The sequence below is a fragment of the Arvicanthis niloticus genome, chromosome 5 (assembly GCF_011762505.2).
Source record: "Arvicanthis niloticus isolate mArvNil1 chromosome 5, mArvNil1.pat.X, whole genome shotgun sequence".
Lineage (NCBI taxonomy): Eukaryota > Metazoa > Chordata > Mammalia > Rodentia > Muridae > Arvicanthis > Arvicanthis niloticus.
In genome coordinates this window covers 99,735,484-99,751,591 of record NC_047662.1, presented here as the reverse complement: position 1 = coordinate 99,751,591, position 16,108 = coordinate 99,735,484, and the positions used below count along the sequence as shown (strand labels likewise).

At 48.9% G+C, this 16,108-nt stretch overlaps 1 protein-coding gene across 4 annotated transcripts in view; it reads right to left on the bottom strand.

The window, feature by feature from the left end:
• The window catches only part of Pax5 (paired box 5), a 179,938-nt gene that overhangs the window by 34,392 nt on the left and 129,438 nt on the right, over positions 1 to 16,108 (bottom strand). For all 4 annotated transcript variants that reach the window (XM_076935048.1, XM_034502772.2, XM_076935050.1 and 1 more), the window contains one exon: positions 4,412 to 4,513. In XM_076935048.1, the coding sequence (XP_076791163.1) occupies positions 4,412 to 4,513 (102 nt within the window). The remainder of the gene's footprint in view (positions 1 to 4,411; positions 4,514 to 16,108) is intronic.

Here is a 16,108-nt window from a genome sequence, read left to right as displayed (position 1 = left end):
CACTCCCTCCCCCGTGTGCAAGTGTCTAGAGGGAACTCAGTCCAGCAAACACCCTGACTTGGGCCCAGTTAGACTGTTTTGGGCTTCAGACTTCAAGAACTGGAATATAAAACATTTCCATTGTTTTAGGTCCCTGAGTTATGGTAATTTGTTATTGGCACAACAGGAAATTAATACACTTAGGTTACTGGAGCAGACTTGTCTAGGTAGGGGAACAGAAATGTGTGAACAAGCCAGACAGGCTGGCAGAGAGAGGCTGAGAAAGCCATAAGGGGTGAAGTCGGTGGGGGTGGGGAGGAGGCTGCTGCCCCGCCCACCCTTGCAGCCTCCATCAGACTTCCCTTTTGGTTCCCAATCCTCCTTCTGTCTCTCATCCTCACCTACTGCCTCTCAAGAGACTGAAGACTGTCATTTCACTGGGTACCTTAATTGCAAGGTGTTTAGAAGTAATGTCTCCCAATCCTTGACTACTAGTGACTACTAGAGTGCCTAGGACCATGGGGCCCATAGGGACGGTAGGGACCACAGGGACCACAGGGACCACAGGGACCACAGGGACTAAAGGTTCCAGCCATGCTCTGTTGTGCACATTGCTCTGACATGCATCCCTCTATCAGCTTGCATCTGGGGAAGATGAGGACATGTTAGCCCTGCAGGTACTTCTTCCTAAATCTCCGAAGCAGGAGCTAAGCAAGGGGCTGGGGAGGGAGTCCCCACTCCCTGGAGTGATTCTCAAAGATGCTTTGCTTGTTTTCAGACTCACTGAAGCCAAAGGGCAGGGAACTCCCTCCCCAGCAGCCCGGGTGTTTAAGAGTTCCAAATGCCATGTCAATATCCGTTAGGTTGCACAAATATCTTCAGGCAGGCATCTGGTACTAACTCGCTGATCAAGACACGGTGGAATCTTTGGTGCAAAACTTTTGGCATTTGCTGAGTCTTGATGGAAATAAAAACTGAAATCTTCTCCACCCTTAGCTGATAAAATTCGTGGGCCTTGCTTTCTCCAGTATAACTGATCTGCAAAGGGCTGCTGAAAGGGAATCAGCAGGCCCCTCAGAGGAACCAGATGCCATGCTCTGCAGACATGAGGATGCCCTGGAGTAGGAAGGGCAGATGGTACAACACCATCAAAGCCGGGAAGCAGGACATGCCAACAAACAGCCACTCAATACAGAACTCGTTAGGCCTGCTTTCCCCCCACACCCGAGTTCAACTGCCCGAGTGTACCCTGGAGACCGTCCCCCTGTGTGTCCTGAAAGCAAATGCTATAAATGGAAGGTTCCACTTGTATGTGGGAAACAGTGACAGCCAAGCGTTTCCTAAAGCCCATGGAGGCAAAGAACCATGGGGTTTCTGCTTTCCCTGCAGATTGCTCTGCAGACCCACAGCAAGCGCAGGAGACTGATTTACACAGTGAAACCATCCACCCCAGTGTGGCCACCTCAGAGCTGGGAAACCACATAACAGCTCCCCCAGAGTCTTGTCAACTGTTCTCTCAGAACATGCCAACAGGCCCTCCATGGCTGTGATAACTGGATCCCATCAAGTAAATTCCTCATGGGCTTAGAAACCGGAGAGGTTACCCAGCAGAAATCTGAACAGATACAAGATCAAAGCCCTCCAACAGATCATAGTACAGCCACGGCATGGTCCCTAGAACCCGACCAGTGAGGCTCCTGGTGTGGAACCTGTGTTGCCAAGATAAGTTGGTGGATGTGATTAAGCTGAGCTATGAATTAACTTGATTACCCACATGGGCCCCAAGGCTCGAGTGTCCTTATATGAGTGAAGGGAGGGGTGATGGAATCTCTTGGCTTTGCAGCTGGATGAAACTGAATGAGGAGAGAGACAGCCACTTCCCAGGGCTTGCCAGGGAGTGTGACTGGGCCAGCACCAACCAGCATTTTGGCCCAGTGATACCGATTTCAAACTTGTTACAGAAATGGGAGAGGATGCTCCCGTTATTCTGAGCACTGCATTTGGGGTTGTCTTCTGTTTGTCACAGGAAATTAGAACAAAGGCCTATCTGCTTTGTCCAGCCTCTGTCCTCTAGCCAACACTTGCAGAACGTACCTCGACCCCGCCTGGTGCTATGATGACACCCACGGCTAACAAGATTCCAGAGAGAGCAGTGTGCACCACGTGGCTGATGGGACAGACAACACTAGCCTCGTCCCTGGTGGGACCATCCTGGAAGGCTCCTAGTGTTTGTGCTCAGACATGAAGAGTAGAGCTGGATTGCAACAGATCAGGGTGGGAAGTGGTCCAGGGCACAGAAGAAAGGTCGCTGACAGGTCAGAGTGATTGTCAGGACAAGAGAGGCCTGGCAGAGGAACCCACAAAGCCAGCCAGGGCAGACCTTGGAAATGCATGGGGCAGGGGGGCGGGTGGGCAGTGGTGGGGAGGCCAGATCACTGCTCTGCTGAAAGGCAAGGGAGGGGCACACATCATCCAGGAAACAGGTTTGAGACAATGTAGAATCAGGATGTGACAATGGATAGACACTGGGGGACAAAAACTAAGCATGGTCTGGCTTTAAGTGCCTGGTGCGGGAGAAAAGAGAGCTCAGAGCCAGCAGGAGGAAGAGACAGGCAGGAAGAAGGGAGAGAGGAGAGTTTAGAGCTCTTGGGCAGTCAACGCCCCAACAATAATTCTCGTTTCCTTTTCTTGGATTGAGTCCCACAAGTCCCATTTCCCGTGGTGGGAGACTTGGGACGTTGTGCCCTTACATGGCCCTGTGATTCCTGCTGCCATCCCTACTGGATGAGAAGCTCCCACCATCCGGCTGGGGCCTTTACCAGGCCCATAGCTGTTTGTCTGTGGGGCCTCGTAGCTAGAACTGGAGGAATGACCAGAGTCAAGGGTCACTGTTTGGATAAGCCAAAAAGAAGTTTAGCTTCTCAACTTGGTCTCTGGAGAAGAGGAAGTTTTCTGGGAAGGTTGCTGAGGTGGTCTCACCTTCACACGTTCTAACTGGGACCCGGATTCAGGGCTGTGGAGAGCCCGTAGATACCTGTCACCCCACGCTGGGGGCCAAGGCTCAGTAGCGGCTTCGTGCAGTCCACTAACTTCTCTGGGTCCCAGTCATTTAGAGAAATGGAGATTTTTACCCTCGAGCTAAGCCACCTGACAGAGTTGTTCTCTATGAGCACAGAGAAAGGTGTTTACTTGTTACAAAGTGCTACAGAAATGCGAGGGGTCGTTCTCGGATGTGGCCTGTGACCCCAACTGCTGAAGGTTTGGGGATGACAAGCCCAAGTATGTGTGTGTGGGTGGTGTCCGTCACCTCAGCCTGTGTGCCGTATTTCTCTGGCATCTGTCACAGGGCTGTCCTTGCAGAAAAGGCAAAGCTCTCTCAGTGCAAGCTGGCAGGCCTCCCCGGTGTTGGCAAGGCCCAGGACAAGAGTGTTCATGGAGGCCATTTCCCATATGTCTCATATTTAAAAGGCATAAATCAAGCTAACAAACCGTTAAATGAAATATGCTCCATCCTCCTACCTTGTTAAATACACTGTGCACACAACTAGGCCAGAGTGGAATTTTGAATTCTGGGCTCCTTGGCATTCTGTGCCAGGGTGTGCAGTGTGGAAGACTCCACTTGCCTCTGCCCTCACCTGTTCAACTTGTTGCCACGTGAAGCCTCCCCCGCCCCCACCTAGGAAGCCTTATATACCTGCAGGATACTTATCTTAAACTCAAACTCACTCAAGTCCCCTTCAAGAACCCTCAGGGGTTCACAAACTGGCCATTGGGACACCTTTAAGTGGACAGAAAGAGCCCAAAGGAGCTGGGCTCCATCTGGGAGGAAGGATCCCTTGATCCTGTGGCTTCACCCTGGTCCACAGGATGAATAGGGAGGGGGAAACAGAGAGGGTCTTTTAAGGAATGGGGATCTCTGTTCTCAGAGAACTGACCCAGCATTGGTAGAGAGACAGGTTTTCTTTGTGTTCAATTTAGCCTCAAATGACAAAGTCACAGTCAACTACCCACATGTCTTGAAAACACACTGTGCTTGAAGCTCAAGGGATGAGGCCTTCAAGAACACCTGGGAGGGGGCTGGCTCTGTGTGGTTCATCCTACACAGATGGGGGGGGGGGTAAAGAAGTTGAGGGAGGGAGGAAGGAAGGTTAAGGGAATACCTTCTGGGTTCTGGCACCCAGTGTGGTTGACAAGGGACTTCTTAAGTGTCAGACAACGACCTACTCCCTGATTCCCTCCCCAGAACAGCCACGGCTCTCCTGGCCCCACTGCAGACCCAGCTACAGAAGAGGCTGGGTCAACCTCTGATGACTTATTCAGGTCGGCTTCTCAGACACACGGAGGTCACCAGGGCTGCTTTGGGGTGGGGAGTGCCCTCCCACAGCAACCCCGTCTGCTGCCTGCTGTGGAGACGCCAGCAGTGCAAACTCACCAGGCACCATCCCTGTCAGCGTCGGTGCAGAGTAGCTGCCCTGTCCAGCGGGGGGGACGTGTGGAGGGTACCCCGGGAGGGTTGTGCTTGCCAAGTCTCGGCCTGAAGAATCAAAGCAACAAAACACAGGGTGAACATCTTTGCAGTCGGCTGCTCAGCCACAGCTCCTGGACAGCCTGCACATTTGTCACTTCTAGACTCTGAACACCAGTATATCCTACTCCCCATGCACACACACACACACACACACACACACACACACACACAAGCACACAGACACACACGAGCACACAGGCACATGAGTGCGCGCACACATACACCCACACACCCACACACCAGCTACTTTGGCTCTACCTGGCAAGGTCCAAGTTAAAACTGTGGTCTATGTGTGAGAAACCAGAACCCCTTGGGGAGCTGGGACAATGTCAGTGCACACCCAGCTACAGCTGCATACTCCTCAAATGTGACTCAGCTTGCTCCACCTCCATCCACCCTGTTGCTTCTGATTGGTTCTCAGCCTACCCTCCTCCAGCTACACACAGCCTCCAGCCATTGCTTTTCAAAGACAGGCTCACACATCTTCCCGCCTGATTCCCAACAGCCAATGGGGGAAGTACCTCAGACCCCCAGCTCCATATACTGTACTGTACTTCCCTCCCAAGACCCAGGGCTGTTCCTTTATTCAGTGAACATGCAGGGTGCTTTTCCCAACATCCAACACTGCCCTGCTGCTGGCACATGGAGAAGAAGGCCCTGGCCCTCAGGTGGAGAGAGTCAAGCTCTCTACAGGCCCTCAGCTCCTGGAGGGCAGGATGACCTCATGTCCATCACCGTGGCCCTGCTAGAGACATGGGAATCCATTAAGAGTCTTTCACTTTGTTTGAGAATCTACACAAGAACACTGATGTTCCTCCTAGTGCTGTCATTTGGAGACTGATGGAGACTACTTCATCTTACAAGTCTGCCAGAAGTTACCCCACCCCCAAGTCTGCCAACTTTACAGAACTTTAGACAGTCCCAGAAAGGAGCCCTTCCCTGCCTGCCATGCTTGTCACCTCCCTGGCTTTGGGCTGGGCACCTTGGCTCAGGTGTGTTTATACGAGATGTTGGAGTTAAGCCAACATCCCAGGATTAATTCTTGAAGCCCCTCATCCTCAGCATGAATTGCACCTAAGCAATCGTTTCATGGAAGGCCAAGAGGAAACAGGACACTCAAGCCTGCAGGACTGGGGCTGAGTTGAAGAGGTTTGCCCTGGTTAGGTCTCCTACACATCTCCGCAGTGTCGAAGCTCCAAGTCAAGTCTTTGTACCCCAAGGTCAGAAGGGCACAGTGCTAACGGATTTTAGTGAAAGAAGACACTCCACTGGAGAAGCCCATGTAGTCTCCTCCACTTCTGTTCAAAAAGAGATTCAAGAGGGGGCTCAGGAGTCTCTTCAAGACCTGGTGGAGGAAGGGGGTAAACTGACTTGGGGCCCACTTGGACTGTGGCAGAGCAGAGGCCTCAGTCCAGTGCCTACACGAGCCCAGGGCCCTCTCATCCCGTCTTCTTTACAGCGTCAGTGACTGGGATTGTGGATGAGAAATAGTTGAGATGATGAGTTGAGATGAGTGGAGTGGGTACCATTCAGACCACAGAGGGCCTGAGATGTCAGTAGCCAGTTTGTGAGATAGCCAAAATCAGGGGCTACTTCAGTGAGGGGCTTTCTCAGGAATTGTAAGAGCATCTCCACCAATCCAGGAAGCATTTCCAAGCCTGTCCCTGATCCCAGATTCCCACCTAATGATGACAACTGCAGGCAATGAACACTTGTAAAGAAGTGTGAAGCACAAGGCTCCTGCCAAGGATTTTGAAAGGGTTAACTCCTCTATTCTTCAGCCTCAGGAGGTAAGGTATTGATGATTCCTTTCTTATGGGGAAATGAGATGTCCCAGGTGAGCCAAGGTCAAAGTCTACATGGTTAGCCAATCTGTCCACACTGCTACCTGGCTATGAGACTGTCTGAACTTCTGGCCATGAGTCCTGGAGTCCCTCTCTCCTCTGGGACACTGTCATCATTACTGTAGGAAATGCCATCATTCCAGAAGGGAATTCTACTACATAGAGTTTATAGTGAACATATTCTTCTGGAGTTCAAGACAAAAGGGGGGTGCTGCACCTCTCTCCTGGAAGATGGAGGGTGCTGTGGGGAAGCCCATCTAGTGTAGGCAGCTGGGACGTGCTCCAGTGTCTGAATGAGGCTAGGCTTGGACTCCTGGACTTCTACCTCCTGGGATCCAGCTCATTCTTCAACAAGTGTCTGCTCTTTCCGTCTTGTTTGGTCAACAGTTTTTGCTGCTGGTAAACACACTTTAAAATCTTGATCCCTCAAGCAAAGGTTCCGAAAATCAGAACCTTGGCAAAGCGCTCAACTCAGAAGATGAAAAAGCAATAAAAGCAACTTGGGGGAAGGAGGAGGAAAGAATCAATAAATGAATGGGCAAACAGAGGCAGGCACGGCAGGCAGAGTCATTGTTTGAAAGGACCAGAAAGTCAGTTCCCTAGTCAGGCTGCTCTGAGCATGCCCAGTCTCCTCTGAAAAGGCCAATAAAACAGACAGACCCAACAAGATTCAAAACAAACCCCACAGAATTATCAAGATACAGAATGAGGAAAGATATAACTAAAATCCTAGAAGAAATACTATTTATAAAGATTCATTTATTATATAAATATAAGTACACTATCATGGTTTTCAGACACACCAGAAGAAGGAAGGCATCTGATCCCATTACAGATGGTTGTGAGCCACCATGTGGTTACTGGGAATTGAACTCAGGACCTCTGGAAGAGCAACTAATGTTCTTAACCACTGAGCCATCTCTCCAGCCCCCAAAAAATATTTATAAAGAAGAATATACATTGCATACTTATAAATAGGAAGTTCTCAATAAAAGGTTCAATTTTCCAGGAAAAACATAAATTACCCCAATTAACACAACAGTGGCTTAGAAAATACCAATAGCCTAATAATCCTGGGAGAAGCAGAACAGATATCTTTATTAAAAAAATAAGAGCCTTGTCCACTTAGCTTCATGACCAAGTTTTTATTTGTTCTTATTTGGGCTAGCTGTTTTAAATCTCCAAAAGATACATTCCTAAGATATTAAAAGGTCCAATTGATCAACCAAGAGAGTCTTTCTAATTCATTCCACCAACCTGGCAAAATTGTGATGTAAGCACTTAACAGACAGAGGAGAAAATTTAAGAATTAAAGGTTAGTCTCATGATTCCTTCATATGGTACCAAGTTATTTCGTTCTTGCTGTTATTAACAATGGCTGTGTATGTCCACTATCGCTCTGGCTAAGCAGTGCTGGGGGAAGCAACGACATGCTATGACCAACTGAGCTTTAGTCTAGGTATGGGAGCATGGCTCAATATCAAAACATTCGTGAGAACTTCCCATCACTCCAGCAAGGAAGGAAACCTGCCTGTCTGTATAAAAGAGACTGAGAAGACATCAGCCACCATTCAAGATTCATTCCCTACATGTCAGTAAATAAGAATCGAATTGCACTCTAATCTTACCCTGATTCTAAAATAGTCCATATTATAGTATACTTCATTGTTCAAACACTTGGGGGAATTTCCTATCATCAAAGTCAAGAATGGGACAGAGAATTTTATTATCAATATTATCATGGAAAATTATCCTGAAAGTTTCAACCAGTACAATAAAGGAAGAGAGGTAAGGGTGGGGTGTGGGAAAATGGCAACCGGATGACAGTTAGTCGGATTTGCCTTGGACAGGGAAAATCCTAGGAAAAGTATTTCAGCTGCTAGTGCCTGTGAAAGAGTTGGTGGGCCAGCCAACAAATGGATAGATGTCCAGAAGTTTCTGCATTTAAAGACTTGGTACCTCCCATCACTTTGTAAGTTAAGAGACTTCTGCTTAGTTTTTCATGGCCTCCTTAGTCTGTGTTCTCCCAATTCCATCCACTCCCACCAAGCCCTGTGCCTTTGCTCTGGCTGTTCCCTGTTCAAGCAGCCTTCTTTCTGCCCTATCCAGTTGGCACTCAGTCCAACTCCCAGGTCACCCGCAGGAGCCTTTTCCTCCCCATGGCTTTCATGGTCTTTCCAATGGTTGCTTCCTTCGAAGGCGTCCCTGCCTGCCATCCCAGAGCAATGGAAACATCCCAGAGGGGAGTGGACAAAGCTAAGGTTATGAGATTTTACTGACAAAACAGACCTTGCTTTGCCCAGAGACACTCTCGATATATGGTCCTGAGGACTCCATGAAAGAGGAAACTGAAGGAAAGAGCAGCTGTGGAACCTGTCCACAGTAACACATCTAGTAGGAAACAGAGCTTGGCTTTGAGCTCAGTGTTCCGGGCCATAGCCTGAGCCTCTACTGATAGTGAGAGGTTCTGGGACCATGGGGACCAGCGAGTGAGGAAGGGTGGCTGGCAACTGGGAGGATTGGTTAATAAGCTGAGCAACAAGACCAGATGAGCAGGTGACAGACACATGAGGGGGTGGGGAGCACTGAAAGATGCAACAGGGTTGGCTGCCAGTTTCCAGAGAAGAAGCTGTGAGCTCCCCAGGGCACAGCTGTGTGATGCTGAACACACAACCCTCAGTAAGGCTCTGGAGGGGGAGATGTGAAGACCATCCAGGGCCCTTGGGTCCCAGCGCCAGCTCTGCTCCGGAACTTCCTCCATGGGACCCTGGCAAGTCAGTCTACTGTCCACTCTGTGGGATCCTGGGCAAGTCCATCCACTGCCCACTCCAGGCTCAGCTTCCCCATTTTTAGAAACAATTCTCTGCTTTTCAGCCTCTCAGAGCCCCTGAAGCTCACACTGGCCCAAGTGTGCACACATGTGAAGGGCATGAGGTGCGAGGGTATTGTGAGTGCTCATAGCCTTACTTTCCTGTGCAGGTGCATAACACTGCCTGGAGGGTTACAGGTGTGACCTAGGCTGCTGGTGGCAGGTTCTTCCCATGTACAGCCTCAGTGGGGCATGGTGCCAGCTTCAGCCTTGTCTGGCATCTGCCATTGTACTGGGCACATTCCTTCCCTTCCCAACAATGTGCCCTGTGAGAAGCTGGCAAATGGTGATGTGTGTTCTACAAGGAACGCTGCCACCGAGTCTCTCGGTTCCTAGGGGCTCCTTTGTGTTACCCATGAATCCATGTTTTACTCAGAGAAGGCAGCTCTTGATGCATGTGAACCTGGCTGTGGTCCTGTGCATATCTGCTGTCACCATAAGAACATGTCCCTGTACCCTTTCATCAACGAAGCAGGGAGACGGAGCTGAGATTAACTCATCCTCCCCTTATTCAGCCAGTTTCCAGTTGACCCCGAAAAGCATGAGAAAGACAAGTGACTGCTGCCCCTGCATTGCAGCGTGGTCTGCTAAGCCACTGATGACTGATACAAGCTTTATGCACGTGGCCCGTTTTGTTATCATCATCATCGTCATCATCATCATTACCACCATCACCACCACCACCATCACCACCACCACCATCACCACCACCACCACCACCACCACCACCACTATTATTATGAACACACTTCCCTGGGCTTCCAAGAACATCAGTCTAAATCCAAGCAGAAGCTGTATACATCCTTGGTAGAAAACAGAAATAACTCAAGGTTCACATTTGCTGTGTTGGCCTCTGAGGACTCTCCTGGCCTGGAGCTGTAGATCCCGGGACTCTAAGAACAATGGGCATTTCCACTGCCCGTTGCCTTCTCTATCACTCACCTCAGCACAAAGCACCCAGTGAGATGCTACAGCTCTTGCTTAGCTGATTCAGGCCTCTGGGCTGGGAGACCAAACAGAATCAGGGTCTCCAAACACAGCATGACACGGAAGCCCGTGCTTGTAGCCCTTCTCACCAAGGAGGGGACAATTTACACCATTTGCAGTGCAGCGATGGTCCTGATGGTGTCAGCACATTTGCCGATAACTGAGCAGGATGAATTGATCGGGTTCCTGACACACAGAGCTGCAGGTGAGCACACCTTGTCCAACTTGTGTAGCCTTCTCCTGGAAGAATAACCAAGCCCTAGCCTTGCCTACGGGAAGCAAGGAGTTCTAGGGACTTTGAAACTCAACAGAACCTTGCTCTTTTCAATCATGAGAGGAAGGGAAAGGAATCACGAGAGGAAGGTACCTGATGTACCATTGAGGAGACTGAAACAGAGGCCTGAGTCTCAGGGGAAGTAGAGAGAGCAGGGAGGGACTTCACCTCACGTGTCCTGAGGTCTATTGGGACTCAACTCTTGCTGGATTATCAGTGTCTCCCATGAGGAGACTGGCCTCCCAGATGCTAGGACTTCTGTGGAAGTCTTTATAATTAAAAGGGTGACACCTGTTCATGACTAGGAAACCATAGAATGGAGAGGAAGACGGGAAATAGACTGTAGTGTGCACACAGCTCCAGCCAGGGGTGAGGGACCTTATATACGGTGTTGGATAACACATGAGCCTTTCCAAAAGACAGAATTGCGAGAGTAGACTCTGCACAGCACTCAGGAGAGCAAACTCCACACTCATCTGAGACACACAAAAGAGCTACCCCAGAGCTAGGAAGGCAGCTAAAGTCTCCTCCAGGCTAGATGTGTGAAAAGGCAGCTAACAGTGACTCAAAACCAGAGGCATGCATGCCCACCGCCTCAGCGTGACTCAAAGTGAGTGAAAACACAGTTTAGACTTTCTTTAAAATCATGCAAATAAAGCAAGTAAACAAAAGCTGGAAAATTAATTTATTTTTATTTATTTATTTTTGCCTTAAAGGCCAGCAATAAAAAAAATGGAGATGAGCCAGGGGTGGTGACACGTGCCTCAAATCCCAGCACTTGGAAGACAAAGGCCGGTAATCTCTATGGGCTCAAAGCCAACCTAGTCTACACAGTGAGTTCCGAGCCATCCAGGTCTACATAGTGAGACCAGTCTAAAAAAAAAAATATGTCTTTATTTTAAAATTTGAGAAAGAAAATAAAATGAAGATGACCATGGGAGAAAATATTTGTAAATCAGGTTTCTCATAAAAGGCTTCATCTAGAATATGTTTAAAAAATCAGAAATTAATAAGAGAGAGAGAGAAGAAGAAGAAGGAGGAGGAGGAGGAGGAGGAGGAAGAGGAAGAGGAGGAGGAGGAAGAGGAGGAAGAGGAGGAGGAGAGAGAAACAAACCAATTACAAATAAGCAAAGGGCTTTCATCAGCACGTGGATAAAAAGGAGCAATTGTAAGCCCAGGTGAAGCTGCTCAGTGCCATCGGCCGTTAGGGAAATGCAAATAAAGCAAAAAATGACACGGCACTTCTCCCCTGCCGGGACGGCTGCATTAAAGAGACAGACCACAACCACCTTCCATAGAGCAAGGAAGCTGGACTTCTCTCCTGCTGGAGGAGATGCAAATGGTGTGTGGACTTTGGAAAATCTGGAAGTCCCTCAGAAGGTTGAACATCGAGTTCCCAAGTGACCCAGAAATTTCTGAGTTGTACAAGCAAGAAAAGTGGGAGCAACTGTCCCTGGGAAAGCATGCATGTGAGTGTTCAGAGTAGCACTGTCTGTGATAGCCAGAAAATGGAGACTACTCATGGACCAACAGCCAAAAAACCAGGAGAGTCCAAGGTTAGACTCCAAAAGACTTACAGAAAGTCTTGGAGAGCAATGGTGTGTGTGTGTGAACTTCGAGGAACAAATGAAGGGACGATGTACCGATTTAGGATGCATCTAGGAAGACAGCAGGGTTGGGCAAAGGCAAGCCGAATCTGACCACAGGAGCATGGCCGCCAGAGGGCAGTCTTACCTTCAGGGAGGCCATGCTGGGTCAGCTCAGTGAGGGCCAGGCCTGAAGAGCCAGGAAGCCCCCATAGCCTTCCTCCCTTTCACAGAGCCTCGCCAGTTACCTCTAGAGCCAATCTAGACCTCAGAATATGGCATGGAGGGGTCAAGTCTGGGAGACATGTGGGCCTGAGTTCAAATTGTACCTCCATTACTTAATAAAATCACCTGACTCTTTCTCTGATTGGAAAATCAGGGTCCTTTAAGAAAACAATGGCTCTCTTCATGTTTGTTTTCAAATGAAGCTGGGAAATCTTTGTCACCCCTGTCATGCAGAGGTGGTGTCTATTTTGCTTCACCATAAACTCTGGGCTGCCCTGGACACTGGCCCATCAAGAGAGCCACAGCTTCCTTGGGGGTTCCTATGAGGTGCACTTTGGGCCAGGTACTTCTTGTGCCCAGTCTTTGATGCTAGCCATGCTTCTGACATGGACCAGATTCTAAGCATATCTGTGTTTTGTAGATACTCCTGCATCTAACCTTCAACACCCACACAAGACAAGCCCCATTACCAGCCTGTGTTACAGATGTGGAAATGAAGATACAAAAATGGTTTAGGCACTTGTCCAAGTTCACACCGTTGGTAAGAAATGGAGCCACACCCCAGGCATTACGACACCAGATCCCTCCACATTCCCGCCTGCACTCCGACCCTTGTCCTCTTCCTGCCTCTGGACTAGAGCTCAGAGATAAGAGCTTCTGTGGTCCCCTACCTTCCCTGCCCTACCCTGATATGCAGTAGGCACTCAGAAAGTGTCTGCCAAGATGACCTTAACCCACCGATACTATGAAGAACTACGCGGTGGCTCCCTCTCACCCACGACTTGGAGGTGCCTCTTTACTACTCCACAAAGTAACCAGACCTGGCAGACCAGTTTCTGCTCAGTTGCAACTTTTTCTTTTGCACACAGCCCCTTCCTAAGTCATCTGTATGTACACTAATGGGGGGGTATGCATCCAATTAACTTGAAATTTAGCTCATAATGAACTTATCTCATTGTGCTATCAGCTCGGTTCTCATCGTGTGGCAGTAATTAACCACTGGGGGTTGTCACTCCAAGACACATGGCACAAAAATCCTCCAGCCCTTGCTTCAAGTCCTCGCAGAATTCATTACTCTGACAGTGTGCAAAGCCTTCACTTTGACTGCCACGGGGCACAGACTTAACTCCCTCTCCACCTACATGATGGTGACTGGGAGGGAGAGAAAGGTCTGCACCCCATTCTCACTATCTGTGAATGAGTTTGGGGTAGGGTAGGTGGGCGGGAAGCTAGAGGTGGCCTTGGCCAAGAAGGGGCTGCTGTCCTTGGTTCTGATTGTCCTTGGTGGACTGGAGGTCATGCCCTCCAGAGGGAGGTCTCTGCATGCTGTCTTTCCCTCCACCTCGACTCTAAAGGACTATGGTGAAACTGTTTGAAAAGGGTTCTTCACACCAATACTCTATGAGTTGGTGGCCTTATTGCCAACGTGGACACAGAAAGAAAGGCTGGTCTTGGCTGTGGCTAAGGTGAGCTCAACAGTGTGTGCCTGATAGCTGTACACAGTCCCTGCTTCCCCAGAGCCTCTGAGCTGCACCAGTGAGAAGAGATTAAAGGTCAGTCTTATTGTCACATGTCCAGGAAAGAAACCTCTGGAAGGAGATGGGATTGTTGGCCTGCATGTCTCTGTCTCAGGTCTTCTCACTAAATATACACATAGGTGTGCAATACCTCTTCAGCTTGCTAAGAGAAGTCCTGGTTTTTACCTAGTTTCATTTGGAACCTTTTGAAGACATTAGTGCTAATAACTAATGTAACTTTAACACACACACACACACACACACAAAATGATTGTTTTCCGCAAGCTTTTATAATCAAGTTTACTCCAAAAATTAAAATCAAAATTAAAACAAACATATGCATCCTGAAGAACAAAGAAAATATGTCCAAAGGCTATGTTTAGCTCCAGACTGACAGTTTTCCACCATAACCCATTCTTAAGGCCCCCGGAGTCCCATCCCACCCACATCACCAGCAGCAGCTCCACCCACTGCCAGGCCTGGCTAGAATCAGGACTGCTGCCTGAAGAACAGAGGGACAGCACTGAGGAAGATGGAGGTGAAGGTTTAGTGAGCTCCCTGGGGCCACCCAGTCTCTTCATTCCTGTGGGTGACATTCATAGCTTCCTGGCCACTCTGCTTTCACAGTGAGAAATTTTCTTATGAAAATGAGAACCTTCCTTACACCCAGTGGGTCTCCAAGCCCTGCTGACTCTCTGTCCCTCCCTCCATGGCACCCACTTGTCCTAGAAAACGCTGTCCCTCCCTCTTTCCTGCTATTCTTGCAACTGCTCCCAGGCCTCCCCACCCCCACCCACATGAAGAGTGCAAAGGCTACATCCCAGCGCCTGGCCCTGTTTTATTACGTTGCTATGACCACAGATGCTTCCTCCTCCCTCAAGGCTGCTCATGGCATCTTCCCAGAAGCCCCTTTCTCACAGCCAAAGAGCACTGAGGGATCTGAGGAATGGATGTGAGGAACTGCCCTCACAATTTACAAAGCAGGTCTTAAAGATGAGCAGTGTACAGGCCCCTCAGTGCCACCTGACACTTCCCAGTGGCAGCCCAAGGGGCATGTCTCCAAGGGAAAGTATCTAGGTATGGAGAGGTGTGTGAAGGTGACCTCTGACTCAGTTAAGAAGACCCAGGCTAATGTGCGGACTTCCACTGTGTAGGAGACCTGACCTCCCAGGTTTGGCAGAGTGGTTTCATAGGACATTAACCAATTTTGTGTTTAATCTGGTTCTTATGCTAATATTTTTTAAAATGCTTTTCCTGAGGAGTTGGAAGTATAGCTCAGTGATAGTATGCTTGCCTAGGACACACAGGCCCTGGATTCAATCCCTAGTGCTGCCTACACAAAGTTATTTATTCTGTTTGGTTTTTTAAGACAGGGTTTCTCTGCATAGCTCAGGCTATCATGGAACTCACTCTGTAGCCTAGGCTGGCCTAGAACTCAGAGACTCGAATGCCTCTACCTCCAGAGTACTGAGATTAACAGCATGTGTTACTATGCCTGGATAATTTTTTTAATTAAAAAAATATTAGAGGCCTCAAGAGATGGCTCAGTAGTTAAGAACACTGGCTACTTTCCCAGAGGACCTTGGTTTGATTCTCAGTGCCTGAGCAGCTATGGCGGCTCACAACAATCTGTAACTTCAGTTCCAGGGAATCCAATGCCCTCTTCTGGCCTCTGTAGGCAACAGACACAGAACACAGATATATCTGCAGGCAAAACACCTACATACAAAATAAAGTAAAATAATTTCCAGGCTGGGCGGTGGTGGCGCACGCCTTTAATCCCAGCACTTGGGAGGCAGAGGCAGGCGGATTTCTGAGTTCGAGGCCAGCCTGGTCTACAGAGTGAGTTCCAGGACAGCCAGGGCTATACAGAGAAACCCTGTCTTGAAAAAACAAAAAACAAAACAAAATTTCCTCTCTCTGTGTGTGCGTGCACGTGCGTGTGCATGTGCGTGCGCTCATGTGTGTGTGTGTGTGTGTGTGTGTGTGTGTGTGTGTGTGTGTGAATGCTTGTGTGTGCATGCGTGCCACATCATGTATATGCTGGTCAGAGGACAACCTGTAGAAGTGATTTTTCTCCTCCCACCATGTAATTCTGCCCCATCAGACATTGCAGCAAATGTTCTCACACACTGAGTCATCTTTTCAGCCCACAAACAACACAACACAACACACCAAAAACATTTAAAAAGGCTTTTTCTGGTAGAGGGTATAAAACCTTTTTTCTCAAATAGTCTTGGAACCAACAAATTTCTTAATTAGTTACAAATCAATTCAAGTGTTCATGTCACATGTTATC